Raw genomic sequence first — 19,414 nt, forward strand, 5'->3', positions numbered from 1 at the left:
CCTAAGCGGCTTATATACATCAACTACAATTAACCTAGGTTACATTCACAATATTAACAAGATAAGTATAACCGTAAGCCCAATTATGGCCCAATATCCCCCCTCAAGATGGAGTGTGTAGACTGCAAACACCCATCTTGACAAGGAAACCATCAAACTCTTTCTTCTCCAAAGCTTTGGTCATAATATCAGCAAGTTGTTGAGAAGTGTGCGCATGGATATGAGTAATTACACCACGCAAAATCTCATCACATATGAAATGGCAGTCATTCTCAATATGCTTCGTACGAGCATGGTAAACTGGATTCTTCGCCAAGGAAATCGCCAAGAGACTATCTGAATACAAAACCGTAGAAGCCGAACAATCAATGCCAAGAGATGGTAACAAACCTCGCAGCCATAAGATTTCCGAGACCGTGTCAGCCATAGCACGATATTCCGCTTCGGCAGAAGAACGAGAAACAACATCATGCTTCTTGTGAATATGTTAACACCTGAATTTAAATTCATATATATTAGATATTCTTGAAAAATAATAAAAATTAACTGACTAGTATGTTATTAAATCATTTTCTAAATATTATTCATCATTCAAAGCTTTGATTTTATTTTCTTTAATTTAATTTTGGTGATAAATCTTTAAAGAAAGCAAAACAAACTATTAAATCATAATCTATACTATTAATTGAGGAGCACACATAGGGATATAAAAAAATGAAAAACTATAACATATATCCATGTTGCCAAACAGATCTACTTGCCTACATAATTTTTAAAAACAAATTAAAATTTCCTAAAACAATGGTAACAATTATTAAAGACTAAATGATTAACTCTTTTTATAATTCAAAATATTCCAGTATTTTAGGAAACTATATTAACTATAAATTATACATTCCTATATTTTATGAACTATATTAATTACAAATAATAAATTCAAATATTTGACATCTATATAAAAAAATTACAGCCAATAAGATTACAAAATGAAAATTTTAAATATTATAATAAAAACGAAATTACTTATATTAACAATTCCTTGAATTTTATATAGTAATTAAAATTTTATAAATTAATAAAACTTATCATTTAAGATTTCCATAACAACTATAACTAATTAAATTTGAATAGTATACATGAAAATAACTTAACTTTAATTTAAACAGATTATTTATTTTAAGAAATCTTGAAATAAATCAGTAATTAATTTACCAAAAATCTAAAATTTAGGGATTATTTCTAAAACTAACCTTATATATTTACTCTTATCGGTTTAATAGGAATTGCAAAATCTAGACAATTAATTCATTATCCAAATCAAATCATCCATATAGATTCAAACATATTGTATATGCATTAACTGAAAAATAAATAAGATTTTAAAAGATTTTATATAGATTTTTGTTGTTCTAAACGTAAAAGTAAAAAACATTTAGCCGGACTCTTTCCAGCCTATAAATAGAGTAATCGATTTACCATTTACATATTATATACAACACTCTACATTATTTTTGTATCTCTTTGTTTATGCAAAAAAAAAATGTATGTGTATTAATATTTAAGTTTGCATATGCATATTGCTAACATCTACTATATTCTTTTTTAGTTAACCAATACTATGTTCTATGTACTGTTTATCATTTATTATTCTTATGAATTGTTAAATTTATAATTTTCTGTCGTGTACATAAGCATATACAAATCAAGATCTTTTTCCAAAGCATAATTTTTTTACCTAGAGATTGTATATAAGTGAGGATTGTGGTATAAACGGGTGTTCATCCAATTGACATAGCATATGCAAAACAAAAAAAATTACATTTGATTGCTTAAAAGAAGTCCACATTTTTTATATGAACCCGGTAAATCACAAAATACTATATTAGTGTTTGTTTTCTTCAGTCTTTATATAGATTTATTTAAGAAAAGTCTATAGAAATTTCTTATTAGGGTATATAGTTGAGCCTTGATTTAACATTATCAATTAACTTTAGAAACCAATACATAAAAGTACAATTCAATCTTCCATGATTGTGTTGTTAATTTGTAATCAGCTGTATGTATTAAATTATATTATTTTTCTTATTTTTTTCAAATATATGATGTGAACAGTCTTTTTAAAAATGGCACTACAATTTGGGATGTATATGGAAAAGAAAACAAACAACACATGGCAGTAAAATTTTATAACATGAATACCTTGAAATTTGTTTTTTAAGTCATCATTATCTTTAAAAAGTCTATAAAATAAAAATAAAAATATTACTCTGCAAAATACCACATAAGATTAGAAAATTTAGATAACAACATTCAATTTTCAAATTCTTAATAATTTTAGTCAGAGTTAATTTAAGAACATATATTTTGTAGAATTCAGCTATTTTTGGATTAAAAAATAAATATTTTTTAAAAAACAATAAAGAATTTTGGATAATTTCCATTAATTTTGTAATAATTTTGTAAAAATTAAATACTCAAACAAAAAATACGGACATCCTGTTAGAAGCTTTCTCTATTTATTTATTTTTGACAACCAAATACAATTATTTTTTGCCCAATCTCTTATCCGCTGGACTAATATAAATATTGTCAAAAGAATATTATAACAGAAATTTACATTTGGTGGATACAATATGTCCAAAATATACATGTCTATGTTCTCTCATTTATAACTTATTTTTTTATTGTTTCCAGGCCAACCGATGGTCCGCTCCAAGTCTTAAAGTACTGATTAACATTCAAACACCCAAATATTCATAAACCAAAATGAAACTGAACCAAAAACCAAAATGACAAAAATTTGGGTTACATATGTTATACTAAATAAATATGTTTACACATACTAAATAAATAATTCTAATTCTTGACATGTTCTATGACATGATAAAATACATTTAATATCCTCAAATAAATCTTACTATTTTCAATTGAACTAGCATAGGTTCAAAATAAAATAAAAATAAAAATACATACAATATGATCTATAACAGTTAAAAATATTAAAACAAAAAAACATAATCTAATATAGGTGAACCATATATAAAATGATAAGAATAAAGAAGTCAACTAATTTGTAATATTTTTATTACAACATATGATATATAAATATACTATGAATTATATTTATGTTTATTCCATACGGGAGTTTGAGAATGTATGTTTTCGTCTGGTCCCGTCCTGTATATTCTTTTATGCAACAAAAATTTGAGAACAGGTGTAGGACATGATGGAACATGACAAAACGAAACGAGAATTACGCTCATCCTTAAATATTTGTATTTGTCTCAAACGGGTTTTCATCGTTGTTAACGGTTATATATTTGATTTGATAGTTCACAAATTTAATAGAATCTAACCAATTGATTTCGTTTGTTATCAGTCCAGCCATTATGTTGTTCTGAATTTTAAAATTTTGGTGAAACTATTATTATTTCAAATTTTCAAACATTAATAAACTAAACCAAAAATCAAACTAGAATCTCAATTAGAATGAGTTTGATTATAAATACTAAAATAAATTGATTTATAAACATAACCCCGCACGTACGTGCGGGTCCGAACCTAGTCTACAATATTTTGGGAATCTATTTTAACATTTTCTTATAAAAATCTATAAGTCATATAGAATTGACAAAAAAAAAAGAGTATAATCTACGAAATGATAGAATGCATTTAATTCTTGACATATATTTTTTTGCTATCAAATTTTATTTTGTTAAATCTGAAATCTAAGATCTTATACTAAAACCATGATTTACCCTACAATTATGTTATTATAGGGGATTTCGAAATTTAATTGTGTGAGATTGACTAATGAATGATACCCACCAAACCAACTTTTTGTTAATCCTAGTTAATTTTATAATCTACATAGTTTGCAGAGCCATTTTTAATTATTTTGTTAGGCCTACAAAAGGACGACGAAGTAAGAACAATCAGAATAGAGACCATCAGTTCCAAAAACAAATTATACAACTAAACATAACAAAATGTTGTCTATTCGTTATAGCTTCATCGTACTGACATTATTCTCTGTTCTTTTAACTCGAGCCTATGGTTTACCTTCTAGAAATTGAATATGGTTTTAACGAACACAAGATTGTAAAAGTATAAACTCACTTTTATTAGTTTAAGAAAATTCTCTCAAAACTTAAACTCTCAATCTCTCTTTCTCTCTTAAAACCACTACATCATTGTGTCATGCCTCGACACATATATATAGTAAAACACAAATCCTAATCCTACTAGGAAACCACATAAGTTAGATAACTCCTAACTTATTTTGATCCTTATCTCTCTAGAATCATAATTCTAATAGGATTAGTGTAGCTCATTTCTTAAGTTAACTTCAAACTTAAGTCAACATTCTCCCTCCTAAGTTTGAAGTTAACTCCAGCCAAGTCTCTTACTCCAATAAGTTCCCTCATCTCCTTAAACTTGATCCTTCCAAGAGCTTTAGTTAATATATCTGCTTTCTGTTCTTCTCCTGGTACATGCTCAACTTCCACAAGCCCTCTCTCAACACATTCTCTAATGAAATGGTACCTTGTGTGTATGTGCTTGCTTCTCCCATGGAAAACTGGGTTCTTGGTCAATGCAATGGCAGATTGGTTATCTATTCGAATAACCACCTTCTCACATGATAACTCTGTGATCTCTCCAAGCAGGTCTTGCAGCCAAATCGCCTGTCTCGCAGCTTCGGTGCCGGCCATGAACTCAGCTTCACAGGAGGATAACGCCACCGTATCTTGCTTCTGTGAGCACCATGTAATCAAGCTGTCTCCTAGATAGAAAACATGACCAGTCGTGCTCTTGCCATCGTCTTGATCCACATTGTGACTATTGTCACTATAACCAACTAGCCTGGTCGAAACCCGTGGTGAAATTGATCTTGCAAACGTCAGTCCAAATGTTGTTGTTCCTCGTAAGTACCTCAAGCACTGCTTCATTGCCACACCATGTGACTCCTTTGGATTCTGCATATAACGACTTAGCACCCCAACACAATATGACAGATCCGGCCTTGTGTGAAGCAAATAACGAAAACATCCAACAGTTCTCCTATACTTAGTCGCATCTATATCCTTTTCTTTTGGAGACTTTGACAACTTCAATCCCTCATCCATGGGCGTGTGAACCATATTACAGTCTTTCATCCCTGCTTCTTCCAATATCTTCAACGCATAACGACCTTGGCTTAGCGTAATTCCTCCTTGATGCTGACATACCTCAATCCCGAGGTAGTAGGTTAATCTTCCGAGATCACTCATCTCAAATTTACTTGCCATCTCCTTCTTAAAGTCCTCAATGACTTTTATATCTGTTCCTGACACAAACAGATCATCGACATATACTGCAACAACAATAAAACCTTGATTCACCTTTTTGCGATAGACCGATGGCTCTTTAGTACACCTCTTAAACTGCAGATCCTTGAGAATTTGATTTAGTTTATCATTCCAAGCCCTTGGTGCTTGTTTTAAGCCATACAAGGCTTTATTTAACTTGTAGACCTTGTCCTCTGAGCCTCTTACTTCAAAACCCTCTGGCTGAGTTACAAAGACTGTTTCCTTCAGCTCTCCATGAAGAAACGATGTCTTCACGTCAAGGTGGTGTATCTCCCATCCATTCGTTGCTGCAAGACTGATCAGAAGACGAATTGTTTCTATACGCGCAACCGGAGCAAATACCTCTTCAAAGTCAATACCATACCGCTGCACATATCCCTTAGCTACAAGCCTCGCTTTGTATTTGTTTATGCTGCCATCAGAGTTCCCTTTGAGCTTAAAAACCCACTTCAGACCTATTGGCTTCGCTCCAATTGGAAGATCAACAAGGTTCCAAGTGTGATTCTTAACAATAGAGTGTATCTCTTCCTCACATGCCTTCATCCATTTTTCTGATTCTTGAGCTTCATAAAAATCTCTTGGCTCATTGTTTAGACACATCAATAATTGCTCTCCTTCTTCCTCAGCAAACAGAGCATATTTATCCAGATGATCCGGTAAAACATAGTCATCAAGGTGTGCCGGTTTCGTCCTATGCCTTGTAGTTCTTCTCAGTATCACTGGTTGTTCTGAAACCTCTTCGCCACTGTCATCAACATTATCACTATTTCCATCATCATCATGATTACCAGATTCTGACCTGACTTCACCTTGCTCTGTTTCGAACTCTACTCCTTGAATTCCATGATTACCAAAAACACCGACATTGATCCTGAAACCTCCGACTTCACCCTGTTCTAACTGTCTCTTATCCCAGTCCCAGCTTCTTGTTTCATCAAAAATAACATCACGACTAACTACAACCTTCTGAGTTTTAGGATCAAACAAGCGATATGCTTTTGATCCTGGTTCTGTACCCAAGTGTACCAACATTCGTGATCTGTCTTCGAGTTTTTTCAGGTGAGGTTGCTCCATCTTAGCAAATCCTATGCAACCAAACACTCGAAGATGGCTGAGATTAGGTTTTCTTCCACGAAACGCCTCATACGGAGTCTTCTCATTCAACGACCTTGTAGCTAACATGTTGATCAGATACGTAGCATGCCGTACTGCTTCTCCCCATAAGTAGTTTGGAATAGACATGTGCTTTAGGATGCTCCTAGTCATCTCCATCAAAGTCCTATTGCGTCTTTCAACCACACCGTTTTGTTGAGGGGTGTATGGAGCTGTGAGCTGTCTCTTAATACCATTGTCACTGCAGAAAGAGTCAAACTCATGTGACACAAACTCTCCTCCTCTATCTACTCTGAAAGTTTGTATATGCTTCCCTGTTTCTTGCTCCACTACTGCCTTAAACTTCTTGAATTTGTTGAAAGCCTCACTTTTCTCTTTCAAGAGAATTGTCCACATATATCTAGAATGATCATCAATAAGGACAAAAACATATCTGTTCCCAGCCGCAGTACTTGGTGTTATTGGACCACACAAATCACCATGAACAAGCTCCAACGCCGTGGTTGCTCGAAAAGTGGTTGCCTGAGGAAACATTTGTCTTGTCTGTTTTCCAAATAGACACGAACTGCAGATCCTTCTTTCAAGTTGTATATGTGGAACCCCAGTAACTAACTCTCTCTGAATCATTGATCTTATTGACTCGAAGTTGACATGCCCCATTCTCGCATGCCATGTGTATGAATCACTTGAAACTGCAGACTGTAAACACACATCATTCTTTATCCCCATACGAACTTTGTAAAGTTGATTTCTAGACTTTGGTGTCTTAACAAGCAGCTTTCCTTCTTGATCGTGTACTGTCAAGTACTCTCCCTTCATCCTCACATCACACCCTGATTCTGTGACTTGGCCAAGGCTAATGATATTACTCTTAAGACCTGGTATATAGTAAACATTGGTTAATGTTCGTAGTTCTCCATTATCATCAGTAAACTTCACAGTGCCTTTTCCCTTAATATCTATTCTCGAATCATCACCAAATTTCACTTTTCCAGTAATCGAATAGTCAACCTTTGAGAAATATCTTAGATCACCAGTCATGTGATTACTCGCTCCATTGTCAAGATACCACAGATCATCTTCTCCTCTCTGCAACTCATATTTGCTTGGTACAACCTTCTTTTCATTCAAAAACACTATCTCATGTAACATTAGCTCATCTGCATTCTCTGTCTCATTATTCTCCCTTTCTTGTGTTTCTTGAAGTTTAAGAAGGCGATCAGGACATCTTGAGGCAAAGTGACCCTGCTTATCACATCGGAAACATGTCACCTCAGACAAATCTCTAGCCTCATAAGATCTCCCTCGACCTCTTCCCCTGTAGTAGCGTCCTCCTCGACCTCTACCTCTAAAATTACTATTGTAATCACGAGTTGGTGGAGCAGCAACGGGAACTGGTGAATAGCTGGATTGTGTGTCGTTGTTTGCATATAACAACTTGGTTTGACCTTGATCTGTTGTCGTTGATTCTTCTTCCTCTTCTGCAACACATTCTTCATATACTTTTAAACGGCCAATGATTTCTTCAAAACTGGTCTTGTTAAGGTCCAAAACTTGTTCTAATGAGGCTACGATGTGTATATATTTTGCTCGAGGCAAACACTTGAGGAATTTCTTCACAAGCTTTGTTTGATCAATGATTTCTCCAAGAGCTGCGGATTTTGAGGATATCTCGGATAGTTTCCCAGCAAAATCATCGATTCTCTCTGTATCCTTCATCTTGAGCCGATCAAACTCGGCCATTAATGTCTGCAGCCTTGCTTCTTTAACCCTTTCTGCTCCTACGTGTCTCGACTGAATCGCATCCCACACTTTCTTAGCAGTACCAAGTTCTCCGACCTGCAGAATGAGAGCTTCTGGAATAGACTGAAACAACAGACCTAGCGCCATATCATTCATGTCAGCATCATCCTTTGGTTCTTCAATAATTGGCCACACCTTATGTATTTTCAGAAGGATCCTCATCTTCATCGCCCAAACTGTATAGTTTGAGGAATTCAACATAGGACATTTAAGAGAAGAGGATCCTCCTCCTTCCACCATCTTTGCTGCTTCCACAGTATCTCCCATAGCTCTGATACCAAATCTAGAAATTGAATATGGTTTTAACGAACACAAGATTGTAAAGTATAAACTCACTTTTATTAGTTTAAGAAAATTCTCTCAAAACTTAAACTCTCAATCTCTCTTTCTCTCTTAAAACCACTACATCATTGTGTCATGCCTCGACACATATATATATAGTAAAACACAAATCCTAATCCTACTAGGAAACCACATAAGTTAGATAACTCCTAACTTATTTTGATCCTTATCTCTCTAGAATCATAATTCTAATAGGATTAGTGTAGCTCATTTCTTAAGTTAACTTCAAACTTAAGTCAACATACCTAAGGTAAGACCAATCGATGACGTCCAACCGACAAAAACGGTAAGGATCCACAACAAGATCCGAGCCGAGGTCGGGGTGGCTCCATTGGTGTGGAACAAAACCGTAGCGGCCTATGCACAGAACTTCGCAAACAGACAAGCCAAAGCTGGAGTCTGCGATTACAGCTCCATGAGACATTCAGGTGGACCTTACGGGGAAAATATAGCCGCGGGATGGGTCCAACCTGAGGACCAAATGAGCGGTCCAATCGCGGCAAAGTATTGGTATACGGAGAAGCCAAACTACGATTATGCCACCAACAAGTGCAAAGGTGATTGCGGACACTACACTCAGATGGTGGCCAATCAATCGTTCAGTATCGGTTGTGGCTCGTTCAGGTGTCATGATAATGAGTTAATTTATATTGTATGTGACTATTATCCTATGCAAGTGGGTGATGCGAATACGCGTCCCTATTGATTATGTTGGTTTGAATGATTCAAAAAGACTTCATATGGTGTAACATATGATTTGATCAGATAATGTATATATAGTGAAACATAATTATGCATATATAGTTTTTACGCGACGCTATACTTTGAAAGTTGAGAGACGCCTTTAGCCTAGTTGAAAAAGACTATGGCCACGTTTCACTTTCGGGAAGTTCAATTTCCCAACCTTTTGAGTGAGATAAATAGGCCATTGTACTATCGGTTTGTTGTCATTCAACAGAAAAGTAAAAGAAGTGACGTTACGTTTGTGGCAAATTTGGTTGGTATTCTATGAAATTCGAAAAATATAAGGCTAAGTGAGATTATTGGGTGCCACATAACATAACTTATCAAAATCAGAACGGATGCAAGTGTTCGAGAAGATATTACAAGTGCAAACCTGAAAAACTAAGTGCCCATCAAAAACAAAACTTACGTGGTAAGTTGTCAAATATAGACTTTACTAGTGAACTATGATGTACTCAAACAAAATCTATTTTTTTACTACAGTTAATGTGCTCAAAATCTATTCTTACTGTCTTTTTTTTGGGGTGAATCCACAAAGAGTAAATGGAAGCAAACATACATGAATTTTCATGGATTTTATGTTACGTTATATTTGAAAAAATATTGACAAAAAAATCATTTCATGGACCTTCGTAGTTAGTACCGATCGAAGGTGGTTCCATCAACAACCGGCTAGACCAAATAGTTGTTAAAAACTAGATAGATATAGTCTCTGCTCAAGCTTTTGGTTGGATTATAAAATTAAAATGGCGAGACGATCCTTAACCCCTTCTGGCCTTCACAAAGTAGTAGTAGCTAGCTAGAAACGATCATCTTTGAAAGATATCGTTTCCTCCTGACATTATGATATCTTTCAAAGTGTCCATCTAGGACGATGAGGCAAGAAAAGAATTCACAATGGGCGTTATGTCTGTCCTCTATAATTTTCAATTTGCATGGTATAGAAAAACAAAAATGGGCGTTATTTTTTTCCTTTCTAAAGTAGAACAAAACGACGACGTATTAATTTGTTTCATTCATTACGTTAGTCAATAGTCCAAAAACAACGTCGTGTTTATTGTAACTTTAAGAGAAAATCTCATAATCCAAAATTGGACGGCCACGATCAGCTAGACCACTGTAACTCAGGTGGTCGTGACACCAGCAGATCAACGATCTGAGAGTTCTTCCTTGTTCCGCTCATATGCGTATTCAAGTGGGAAACATCTGAAGAAGTCGTTCGTCGCCTTTCAATTTGGAACAAAAAAATCTGTTTACAGAGATCAGAACTCGATCCCTCAATACGATTGGTTAATTCTGTAACATCAAAACCGTGAATTTAAGCCCGGTGGTGCATGGAAGCAAGCTCCTTTGTGTCGGGAGTTTACCTTGTACTAATTTGATTGATCATCAATGGCGTCTTGGCTCAAAGCTGCCGAAGGTACAATTTGCAGTGATTTAATCTGCATTCGTTCATATCGGGATACCAATTTTGAAGTTTCCGTTAATTTTATTTTCGTTAGATTTATTTGAGGTTGTGGATCGAAGAGCAAAATCTGTGGTTGAAGATTTCTCGGAAGAACAGAGCGAGTTGCAGTTGCCAGGTACTGTGAACTGTGAAGCTTTGTATTTGGAACTTGTTTGATCTCTGTGATTACAATTTGAATGTCAGAAGAATCTTGGAAATGACTAACACAAATTGCGCTGTTTTAAATTCCAATAATTTGATGAACTTCAAGTAACCCTGTGAGAAATTGTACTTATAGACATTGGCATTGTCCTGGAGTTAATCTAAGCAAAGCTTGACGCTTATATCTTTTATTATTTTTAACTTATAGTCAATGTATAGATGTCTCTTATTCTGTGTGTTTGTCTTTCTTTGGGATGGCTAAAGCTTCCGGGAGAAAAGGGCCCCAAGGGAAGAGAACCAATTCAAAGAAAAACGTATGATCGTGGATCTATCGTCCATAAGTTGTTATCTTTGCTTGTTTCATCAATACTTAAGTATTAAGATGAATTTGTTTGTTGTGGTATGTATTTGTAGTCTCGACAGAAACTTGTAAAAGAAGAATCTTCTAGCAAAAGAGATTTTTCTGGTGATCAATCCGGCCCAGGGGTATCACAGTCAGAGGTTCCTCCATCTAAAAGCTCTGTTTCCACTGAAGAGGCCTCTTCATCGGGGCCTGTTTTGCAGACAACAGAGGTTAAACCGATTGATGTAGATGCTCAGAGGGTTCAATCACTTCCACAGTCAGCGGCAGATACAAAAAGTGACAATGCCCCTGTGGTAGCTTCAGAATCTGTTGTGGACGGTGATGTAGCTGAGTCAAAGCATGCTGATGCAGATATTCCAAACGATTCTTTCGTGCAACCATCACCATCTTTACCTGACAAAGAAATTGAGGTTGCTGTCAGTGAGAACCTGGTTGATGCTCCCAAAAAAGGCGCTCAAAGAGAATTAGATGATTCTTCAAAAAGTGACCTGGAGAAATTGGAATCTGTAGTGCATGTATCTCCGATTGGTGAAGGGAATGTTGCTCAGAGCGCGGGTGATGAGGCGAAAGCTGGCACTTCAATCAATCTGGAGAAAGAACAGGAACAGAAAGTTCCTGACACCTCAACCATTCTGGAGAGAGAGAAGGATCGTAGAGCTGATAAGACGATCATGAAGATTCAAGATCAACTTGAAGAGGTTAGTTAGTCTCGGGATAATGAAGAAAATGGCAAATGCTATGTCTGCCACTTGACTTTCAATGTATGTTGTCTTCTTAAAAGTCTGTTGATCAATCTTTCTACTAATTCTAGGCCCAGGGGTTGCTAAAAGCTACAGTTTCCACTGGGCAGTCAAAAGAAGCCAGGTTAGCAAGGGTAAGCTCAAATATCCGTTGGTAGTTTACCGCATGAAATTGGTGATTAAACACTCTTTCATATGTAAGATAGGATTTATCCATGCCTGTGATTGGACCTGACCAATTTCAGATGTATCCTTCTTTTGTCTTAATTTGCTTTTAGGTTTGTGCTGGACTTTCATCCCGTCTTCAAGAAATTAAGGCGGAAAATGCACAATTGGAAGAGCTTCTCAATGCAGAGGTAAATTTCAAAAGTTTGAGTTTCCTTTGATCCAGATAAGAAAAAGTAAAAGTGATGCTCGAAGGGTGCTGGAAAAAGTAAAAGTGATACTTGAAGGGCAGTGCACCTAATTTTATTTCTTAATTTTTTTATTGTAATAGCAAGAGCTTACCAAGTCCTATGAAGCTAGCATTAGACAGTTGCAAAAAGATATGTCAGCTGCTAAAAGTGAAGTGACGAAAGTAGAGTCAAGCATGGTTGAGGCACTAGCAGCTAAGAACTCAGAGATAGAAGCACTTGTCAGCGCAATGGATGCCCTGAAAAATAAGTCTGCCCTGAACGAAGGAAAATTGTCATCTCTCCAGGTTTCTAGGCCTCTCACTTACTCGAATTTTCTTTTGTGTTACCTATCATAACATACTATGCGTCTTTAACGGTCTTAGTTACTTCCTCTCTTCAGTTGCCATTTTCTTTTTTGCCCAACCAACTTTTAGTAAAATCATTACTTTTATTAGGCAGACATGGAGTCTATTATGAGAAACAGAGAATTGGCTGAGACTAGGATGATGCAGGTATTACTATATTTTTTTCATTAATGACTTCCAATAATTTGCTGTTTGCTATATACAAATATAAACATATTATGTCCTCAGATCATAGAATCAATTTTTTCTTATTCCAGGCATTGCGGGAGGAGCTTGCCACTACTGAAAGGAGAGCCGAAGAGGAGCGTTCTGCACATAATGCCACAAAGATGGTTTGTTGCCTGAACGATGCCAAATCTATTTCCAATGGAAACATTATATCATTTTTTTTTTCTTTTACATGAATTGCTCTTTCTAGGACAGGCTGCCATGGAAAGGGAAAGGGACCTAGAGCACAGAGCTGTGGATGCTTCCACAGCACTTGTTAGAATTCAGGTGAGACAGACTTCTTGGATTGAGCGCTACTATCAGTTGTTTACATTTCAAATAGGCCATCCAACTTAATATGCTGTTAGTTTCTGACTGTTGGCTTTCTTTTTTTTTAAATTGTGTTTTGTCTTTTTTTAACAAGGAAAGTTAGAAAACCTTTGTATTTTCATATACTACATATTCACGAATAATATAAAGATTCTGTGTGGAACTTTTAATTCTCAAAAACTACTTTGATTCGAGTTTTCAATTGGCTGGCATTTTAGAGAATTGCTGATGAAAGGACAGCAAAAGTGGCAGATCTGGAACAGAAGGTGGCATTACTTGAGGTAGATGAACTTATCGTCAGTGGGATCTGTTCCTGCATCTACATATATATGAATTTAATGCAAATAATTTGCAAATAATACTCAGGCTGAATGTACATCTCTAAATCAAGAGCTGCAAGATATGGAAGTTCGTGCTCGCAGAGGACAAAAGAAGGCCCCAGATGAAGCAAACCAAGTGATCCAGGTATGTTATATTAGGTTATCATGCTCGACATTGTGGAAGTTTACTTATGAGTTAGTAGCACACTTTGAAATTTTCTGTTAGAAGTAGAAACTATATAACATATATGCACAAAGTATTTATGATCCCTTGGTAACTTTGATAACTCATGTAGCTTGAGTTTAAATTTTCTATTGTATTTTTTATGGGTCGTTTCACATAATAAAGCACCAGGTGTTATCGAAATCAAATTCCAAAAGTGAGAAATATTTGAAACCTTGAAAAACAACTTTATCAGCTTTTCAAAGTTCAGATTTTAGCTACTCCAGAGAAGTAACTTTTAAATATGCAGATTCAAGCATGGCAGGACGAAGTGGACCGTGCTCGGCAAGGTCAAAGAGATGCTGAGGAGAAACTTTCTTCAATGGAGGTATGTTACTAACATTGGAATCCTTGATGACATGAAGTATTTGTTGTTTGTGCTATACTAGCATTATTATTTACACATGATCTGTTCGTTTCTTATAGGCTGAAATGCAAAAGTTGAGAGTTGAAATGGCAGCCATGAAGAGGGATGCAGAACATTACTCACGTCAGGTGACATTTACAGTTTCTGAGAGTCTGTCTTTTCTTGTCAACGCATTAACAGTTTCTGATTGTTTGTTTCTCCTAGTCTATAATTATGAGATTTCCTAATTACTACTCTTCAATTTCTATCAATTGGATAAGGTAGACCTGGTAGTTCTTTATTAAACCCATTTTGATTATATTGAATGCAGTAAATATCATTGTCCTGTCAACTTCTGTTCAATCTTTTGTGTGAAAAAATCATTAGATGGTGTTGTGAACAGAAGTGACTATGATTAATTGATTTATTTTGCTTTTGCTCGTCAAGTGGTACCTTTAATACATATGATTATTGAACATGAGCATAATGGTTATATACCCTTGACCTAGTAGGAGCATACGGAGCTGGAGAAACGCTACCGTGAACTAACAGATTTACTGGTAAAGTGAACAAGAGAATTTACCGATTCTTTAAATCAAAGTCATATTGGGGAGTTGTCTGATAGCTTCTGGCCACTGGGTTTTAATTCAGTACTACAAGCAAACGCAACTGGAGACTATGGCGAGTGAGAAGGCTGCAGCAGAGTTTCAGTTAGAGAAAGAGGTGAAACGTCTACACGAAGCACAGGTCTGACATCAAAGCTCTTACAGTTAATTTATGTGCTTTTGCTTTCCATGCTACTTACAAGAAAGGTTCTAAACTTGTCGATTCAGGTAGAGGTAGAAAAAAGCAGGGTTTCACGGCGCCCATCAGCAACTTGGGAAGAAGATTCTGAGATCAAGACTCTCGGGTACGTGTTTAAACTTGTCTTATGTTCCAGTGTCTGCATTTATGCTGTGTTTGTTCTTCGATACTTAACTAAAACAATTTCAGGCCTCTTCCGTTGTATCATCGACACATGGCTACAGCAAGCACACAGGTAGAAATTTAGGAGCCCAGTTAGAAAAACACTGCTTTCATCATTCACTTTTAACTTTTTTTCTTCTATTAATTTCTTTGTTTGCCTTCTCTCTTCAGTTCCAAAATGCAGTGAAACTGTTAGACTCAGGAGCTGTGAGAGCCACAAGGTTCCTTTGGCGGTACCCGATAGCGCGGATTTTCCTACTCTTTTACCTTGTGAGGCGCTCGCTTACCTATTCAATCTCATTTGCGGTACTTGTGAGTTTATGGAGCCGTTAACCAACATCAATTATGAATTTGCAGGTCTTTGTTCATCTCTTCTTGATGTATCTAATACACCGGCTCCAGGTATGGCTGGCCCTTTTACATTAAAAGTTTAAAACTCACATCACAGTCATGGAATTCAAATTGTTGTCATTCATAATCTCATGCTCTGGTGTAGGAACAAGCTGAGGCCCAGGAAGTTGCGGAAATGACCAACAACGTATTCAGACCATAACAGATTCCATAAGAAAGCAACCAATGGGGTTTTCATTAGATTGCTGAGTGAGAAGTGTGGAAGAAAGAAGCATAACTATGGAGTATAGAGAAGGTTTTGAACTTTTTATATAGAAGCTGCTTCTCACGGTGTTCCATATTGCACAGAATTTTTTTGTCTCTTTCTAACCGTTGGAATGTGAAGAACATAATGTTTGGTAAATGAGGCTTATACACTTTATTGATATGCATGGTTTTAAAAGCTTTTGAATCTATGTCTACTGAACCAGACCAATCTCACATTAAAGGTACTTATTTTCTGAAACCTGAAGTAACCCCTGTAAAATTCTTCTCTGACTGAAACGAAAACTTGAATTCGAAAAGACAATATAATAAACAAGAGAAAAGGTTATTGCTAACTTAATTAACATACAACAAAACCATGTGTTTGTAATGATAAGAGAAGAGCTTTTTTTGTCTTTATAATAAATCATATAGGATAACCCTCTTTATGCTCCAGAATGCCGTCCCAAACAGCTTCAGGTTTGTCATCTGAAGATAAGTGTAAAAATAAGAAAATTACAAGGGCCAAGGTAATGACAGAAGAAACCTTCTAGAAGCGGAGCAAACCAAAGAAAACAAGTTCTTTCACCTTTTAAAGGCGGAATTTGGAATATCTCAAGGGAAAAGTGGCTGTTGTAGGAGTCCCGTTGTTTCGGAATATCCCAACATTATGTTAAGATTCTGCAACGCTTGCCCCGAAGCTCCTTTCACGAGATTATCAATCTGCAACACCAAAGAGCTTTTTATACACGACATTGTGTAAAATTTAAAAATGAATTTATAACAAAGCATGGCTATGCTCAATTACCACTGAGATTATGATAGCTCTTCCAGGGATTCGATCAGGATAGACATTCATATGACAATAGTTGGATCCTCTAACGTTGTGTGTCCGAGGAACTACTCCTTTATCCAACACTTTGACAAATTCTTCATCCTACAAAACATTTTGTGAAATATCATGAGTAACGAAACGTAGTAATTGGCTTACAACACAAGAGTAATCATCACCTCATAAGACGTCTTCAATTGCTGGTGTAAGTCTTCAGTTGTAACCCCAGGTGCCATTTCCACATATATAGTTGATTGCATTCCGCGGATCTACACAAACAACAAAGATCAATAAACACGTTTTGAGGCGAAAACCATAGAGAACAGGTATAAGATCCGCGGAATACCATTGGCATGAGATGCGGCGTAAAACTGACTGTTACTTTTGATTGTGCAACATCAGATAATCCCTGTTCAATTTCAGGAACTACAAAATAAAACAGTTGAATTCAAATCACGAAACCAAATTTTTACTCAAGCGTAATAATGTTATGAACCTCTTTATTGCTTGAGATTTAAGAAAGGATTGAAAGCTTAGCTCCCTCTTAACCCTAATTCTCTCCTAGAGATTAAGGTTAATTCTTGGGGCTTGGTTTCTCATTAATCATTAAAGAACCTTATATAGGTTTTCATACAACTTAAATCATAGCACTAATGCATAAAGGAAAATACTTAAACCAAATGTCCTAACTAATTAATAAAGTAAACCACATAAAACTAATTAATAAAGTAAACCACATAAAACTAATTAATTAAAATGTCCTAACCATACTCTACTCTACCTAACCATGATCACGTATCAAATAATCAAATTGTGACCTACCATGGCGATGTCGTGTGACACCATAAGAAGAAATGCCTTCAGCTATCTCAGAGTAAAGATTCGCCTCCTTAGCACCACGTCCTGATAATATTTTTATATCAGTTAAGAAACTAGAAACATTTGACTGCATCATTGTTCATATAATAAAGATCAGAGAGTAGGTACAAACCTGCTCCACTAACACCAGATTTTGCGTCGATAATAATGTTTTCATGTTTGATAAGATTTGCCTGCATGAATGTCAACACATTAAATAGATTTGATTGAACAGTTTAATAAAATCGCATTACGGAAAGAATAGACAAACCTTCATTAAAGGAACAAGGGGAAGCTGAATCGAAGTCGGGTAACAGCCTGGGTTAGCTACAAGGCGTGCCTTTTTTATGTCCTCCCTTAGAATCTCTGTTAGACCATACACAACTTCTTTCTGAAACCAGCATGACACTTGGTAAGTTGAAGCATTATGAACACAACAGACAAAAAATCAAGCGATAGCCTTTAGATAGAGAAGTACCTGTAACTCTACTGCCTTGTGTGGTTGACCATACCATTCTTCATATTCTGAAATATTTCGCAGCCGGAAGTCCTAAAAAAGTGTATTTTAGATAAGCACATATAGAAAAAAACAAAAGAAAGCCATTTGTCTAGGGGATTACCGCTGAAAGGTCAACAATTTTTAACGCGCTGGGCAGTTCCTTGATGATTTCCTATCAAAATTCACACACTCATTTCTGTTAAGCTAGGAAAAGAAGCTTTGAAACAAATGGTAACGGAAGCATAAAATAAAATATGGACCTGTGTTGTTCCATGAGGCAAACAGCAGAATACAGCGTCCACAGTAGAAAAATCTGCATCCTTCACCGAGATCAAACTAGGTAGTTTCTGAGGACAGGAAAAAGGTTTAATCAATTGACCACTATATACCATTAGAAAGTAATCATTGAACAGATTCATCTCTTGGAAATTTTACTAGGGATAGAAATCACTTAATACTTGAGCTCTCAGGTGCGGGAAAACGCTTTCCATTGACTGGCCAGCTTTTCTATCAGCAGTCATCAGAGTGACCTGGAAATGCGGATGATTTGCAAGAAGCCTGACGATCTGCCATTCAATAAAAAAAGGTATCCCAAATCATTTGCTAAATTCAAAACTTATATACCTCATCCATTCTTTTCCCATGAAGTTTTTAAGAACCTTAAAAAACCAATGACTACTAGGCTTCTCTTTCTTTCTTTTACCGGAATAAAAGCTAAACTTAGCATATGGTTTACTGCTTAAGCTAAATAAGGAGGACAATACCCAAAAAAAAAAAGCCACATACTACTTGCAACAAAATGCATACCACTTAAGCTGTGATTCATCATTTCAAAAACCAAAGAGATCACTAAAAAGAACAATTCCAAGGAAACTAAACTTTGAAAAAGAAGACAGAATCAACATTGCACAAACCTCAGCACCAGTGTAGCCACTAGCACCAAGAAGACCAATCCGAACATCCTTGTCAGATTTAACAGAACTACTAGCAGAAAATCTGACGCTCACTGAAGACGGAGAAGCCAAATGGGATCCCAAAGTAAGCTTATTGAATCGCTTATCCGCTACACGAATCTTCCTTTCCCCCTTTTTCAAAACAAGAGATAANAAAAAAAAAAAAAAAAAAAAAAAAAAAAAAAAACAAGCTACAACAATGAGCTTAAATAGGAGGATCAAAATTAGTTTGAACTTCATCAATGTGGATTCAATAGAAACAAACCTGGAACCAACATCCTCGTTCGAAGCAAATTGAACTAAAAGCCGACGCAGTACTCATTCTTGGCTTCTCTTCAATATAAACTGAGATTGAGATACACGTTTATCAATAATGTAAAGAAAAAGAGACATTTATTGCAGTGAAATCAAATACCCCACTAAACTCTTCGCCACTGACTTCGTCGGAGTCGGAACGCGAAAA

At 35.8% G+C, this 19,414-nt stretch overlaps 3 protein-coding genes across 3 annotated transcripts; 2 read left to right on the forward strand and 1 right to left on the reverse strand.

Moving 5' to 3' along the window:
• On the forward strand, window positions 8,359-9,312 carry LOC109129181 (pathogenesis-related protein 1-like). Its single transcript, XM_019236853.1, has 3 exons — window positions 8,359-8,377; window positions 8,468-8,583; window positions 8,857-9,312. The coding sequence occupies exons 1-3, from the start codon at window positions 8,359-8,361 to the stop codon at window positions 9,310-9,312; spliced, it is 591 nt and encodes a 196-aa protein (XP_019092398.1).
• On the forward strand, window positions 10,539-15,991 carry LOC104747900 (golgin candidate 1). The gene is made up of 21 exons (XM_010469609.2): window positions 10,539-10,770; window positions 10,853-10,933; window positions 11,224-11,273; window positions 11,374-12,021; window positions 12,135-12,197; window positions 12,342-12,419; window positions 12,560-12,763; window positions 12,914-12,970; window positions 13,081-13,155; window positions 13,247-13,318; window positions 13,579-13,641; window positions 13,727-13,825; window positions 14,154-14,231; window positions 14,330-14,398; window positions 14,762-14,809; window positions 14,901-14,996; window positions 15,083-15,159; window positions 15,243-15,288; window positions 15,387-15,485; window positions 15,573-15,617; window positions 15,712-15,991. The coding sequence occupies exons 1-21, from the start codon at window positions 10,743-10,745 to the stop codon at window positions 15,766-15,768; spliced, it is 2,133 nt and encodes a 710-aa protein (XP_010467911.1). The 5' UTR covers window positions 10,539-10,742; the 3' UTR covers window positions 15,769-15,991.
• Window positions 16,142-19,400, reverse strand: LOC104747901 (probable N-acetyl-gamma-glutamyl-phosphate reductase, chloroplastic). Its single transcript, XM_010469610.2, has 15 exons — window positions 19,367-19,400; window positions 19,217-19,296; window positions 18,913-19,083; window positions 18,457-18,564; window positions 18,259-18,345; window positions 18,120-18,170; window positions 17,978-18,049; window positions 17,771-17,890; window positions 17,633-17,693; window positions 17,464-17,544; window positions 16,988-17,067; window positions 16,821-16,910; window positions 16,618-16,746; window positions 16,399-16,532; window positions 16,142-16,298 (listed from the first exon to the last, which is right to left on the reverse strand). Exons 2-14 carry the CDS (start codon window positions 19,271-19,273, stop codon window positions 16,425-16,427), a joined length of 1,215 nt encoding a protein of 404 aa, XP_010467912.1. The 5' UTR covers window positions 19,274-19,296; window positions 19,367-19,400; the 3' UTR covers window positions 16,142-16,298; window positions 16,399-16,424.

This window comes from Camelina sativa, chromosome 15, assembly GCF_000633955.1.
Source record: "Camelina sativa cultivar DH55 chromosome 15, Cs, whole genome shotgun sequence".
NCBI lineage: Eukaryota > Viridiplantae > Streptophyta > Magnoliopsida > Brassicales > Brassicaceae > Camelina > Camelina sativa.

Excerpts from the sequence above, each read along its gene's own strand:
- LOC104747901 (XM_010469610.2), bottom strand. The coding sequence starts at position 19,273 with ATGAGTACTGCGTCGGCTTTTAGTTCAATTTGCTTCGAACGAGGATGT. Across the intron at positions 18,565-18,912 it reads GTGGCTACACTGGTGCTGAG|ATCGTCAGGCTTCTTGCAAA; the intron begins GTTTGTGCAATG and ends ATTGAATGGCAG. Across the intron at positions 18,050-18,119 it reads AAATTGTTGACCTTTCAGCG|GACTTCCGGCTGCGAAATAT; the intron begins GTAATCCCCTAG and ends ACACTTTTTTAG.
- LOC109129181 (XM_019236853.1), top strand. Across the intron at positions 8,584-8,856 it reads GTTTTAACGAACACAAGATT|GTAAGACCAATCGATGACGT; the intron begins GTAAAGTATAAA and ends AACATACCTAAG.
- LOC104747900 (XM_010469609.2), top strand. The coding sequence starts at position 10,743 with ATGGCGTCTTGGCTCAAAGCTGCCGAAG. Across the intron at positions 10,771-10,852 it reads TTGGCTCAAAGCTGCCGAAG|ATTTATTTGAGGTTGTGGAT; the intron begins GTACAATTTGCA and ends TATTTTCGTTAG. Across the intron at positions 15,618-15,711 it reads ATCTAATACACCGGCTCCAG|GAACAAGCTGAGGCCCAGGA; the intron begins GTATGGCTGGCC and ends GCTCTGGTGTAG.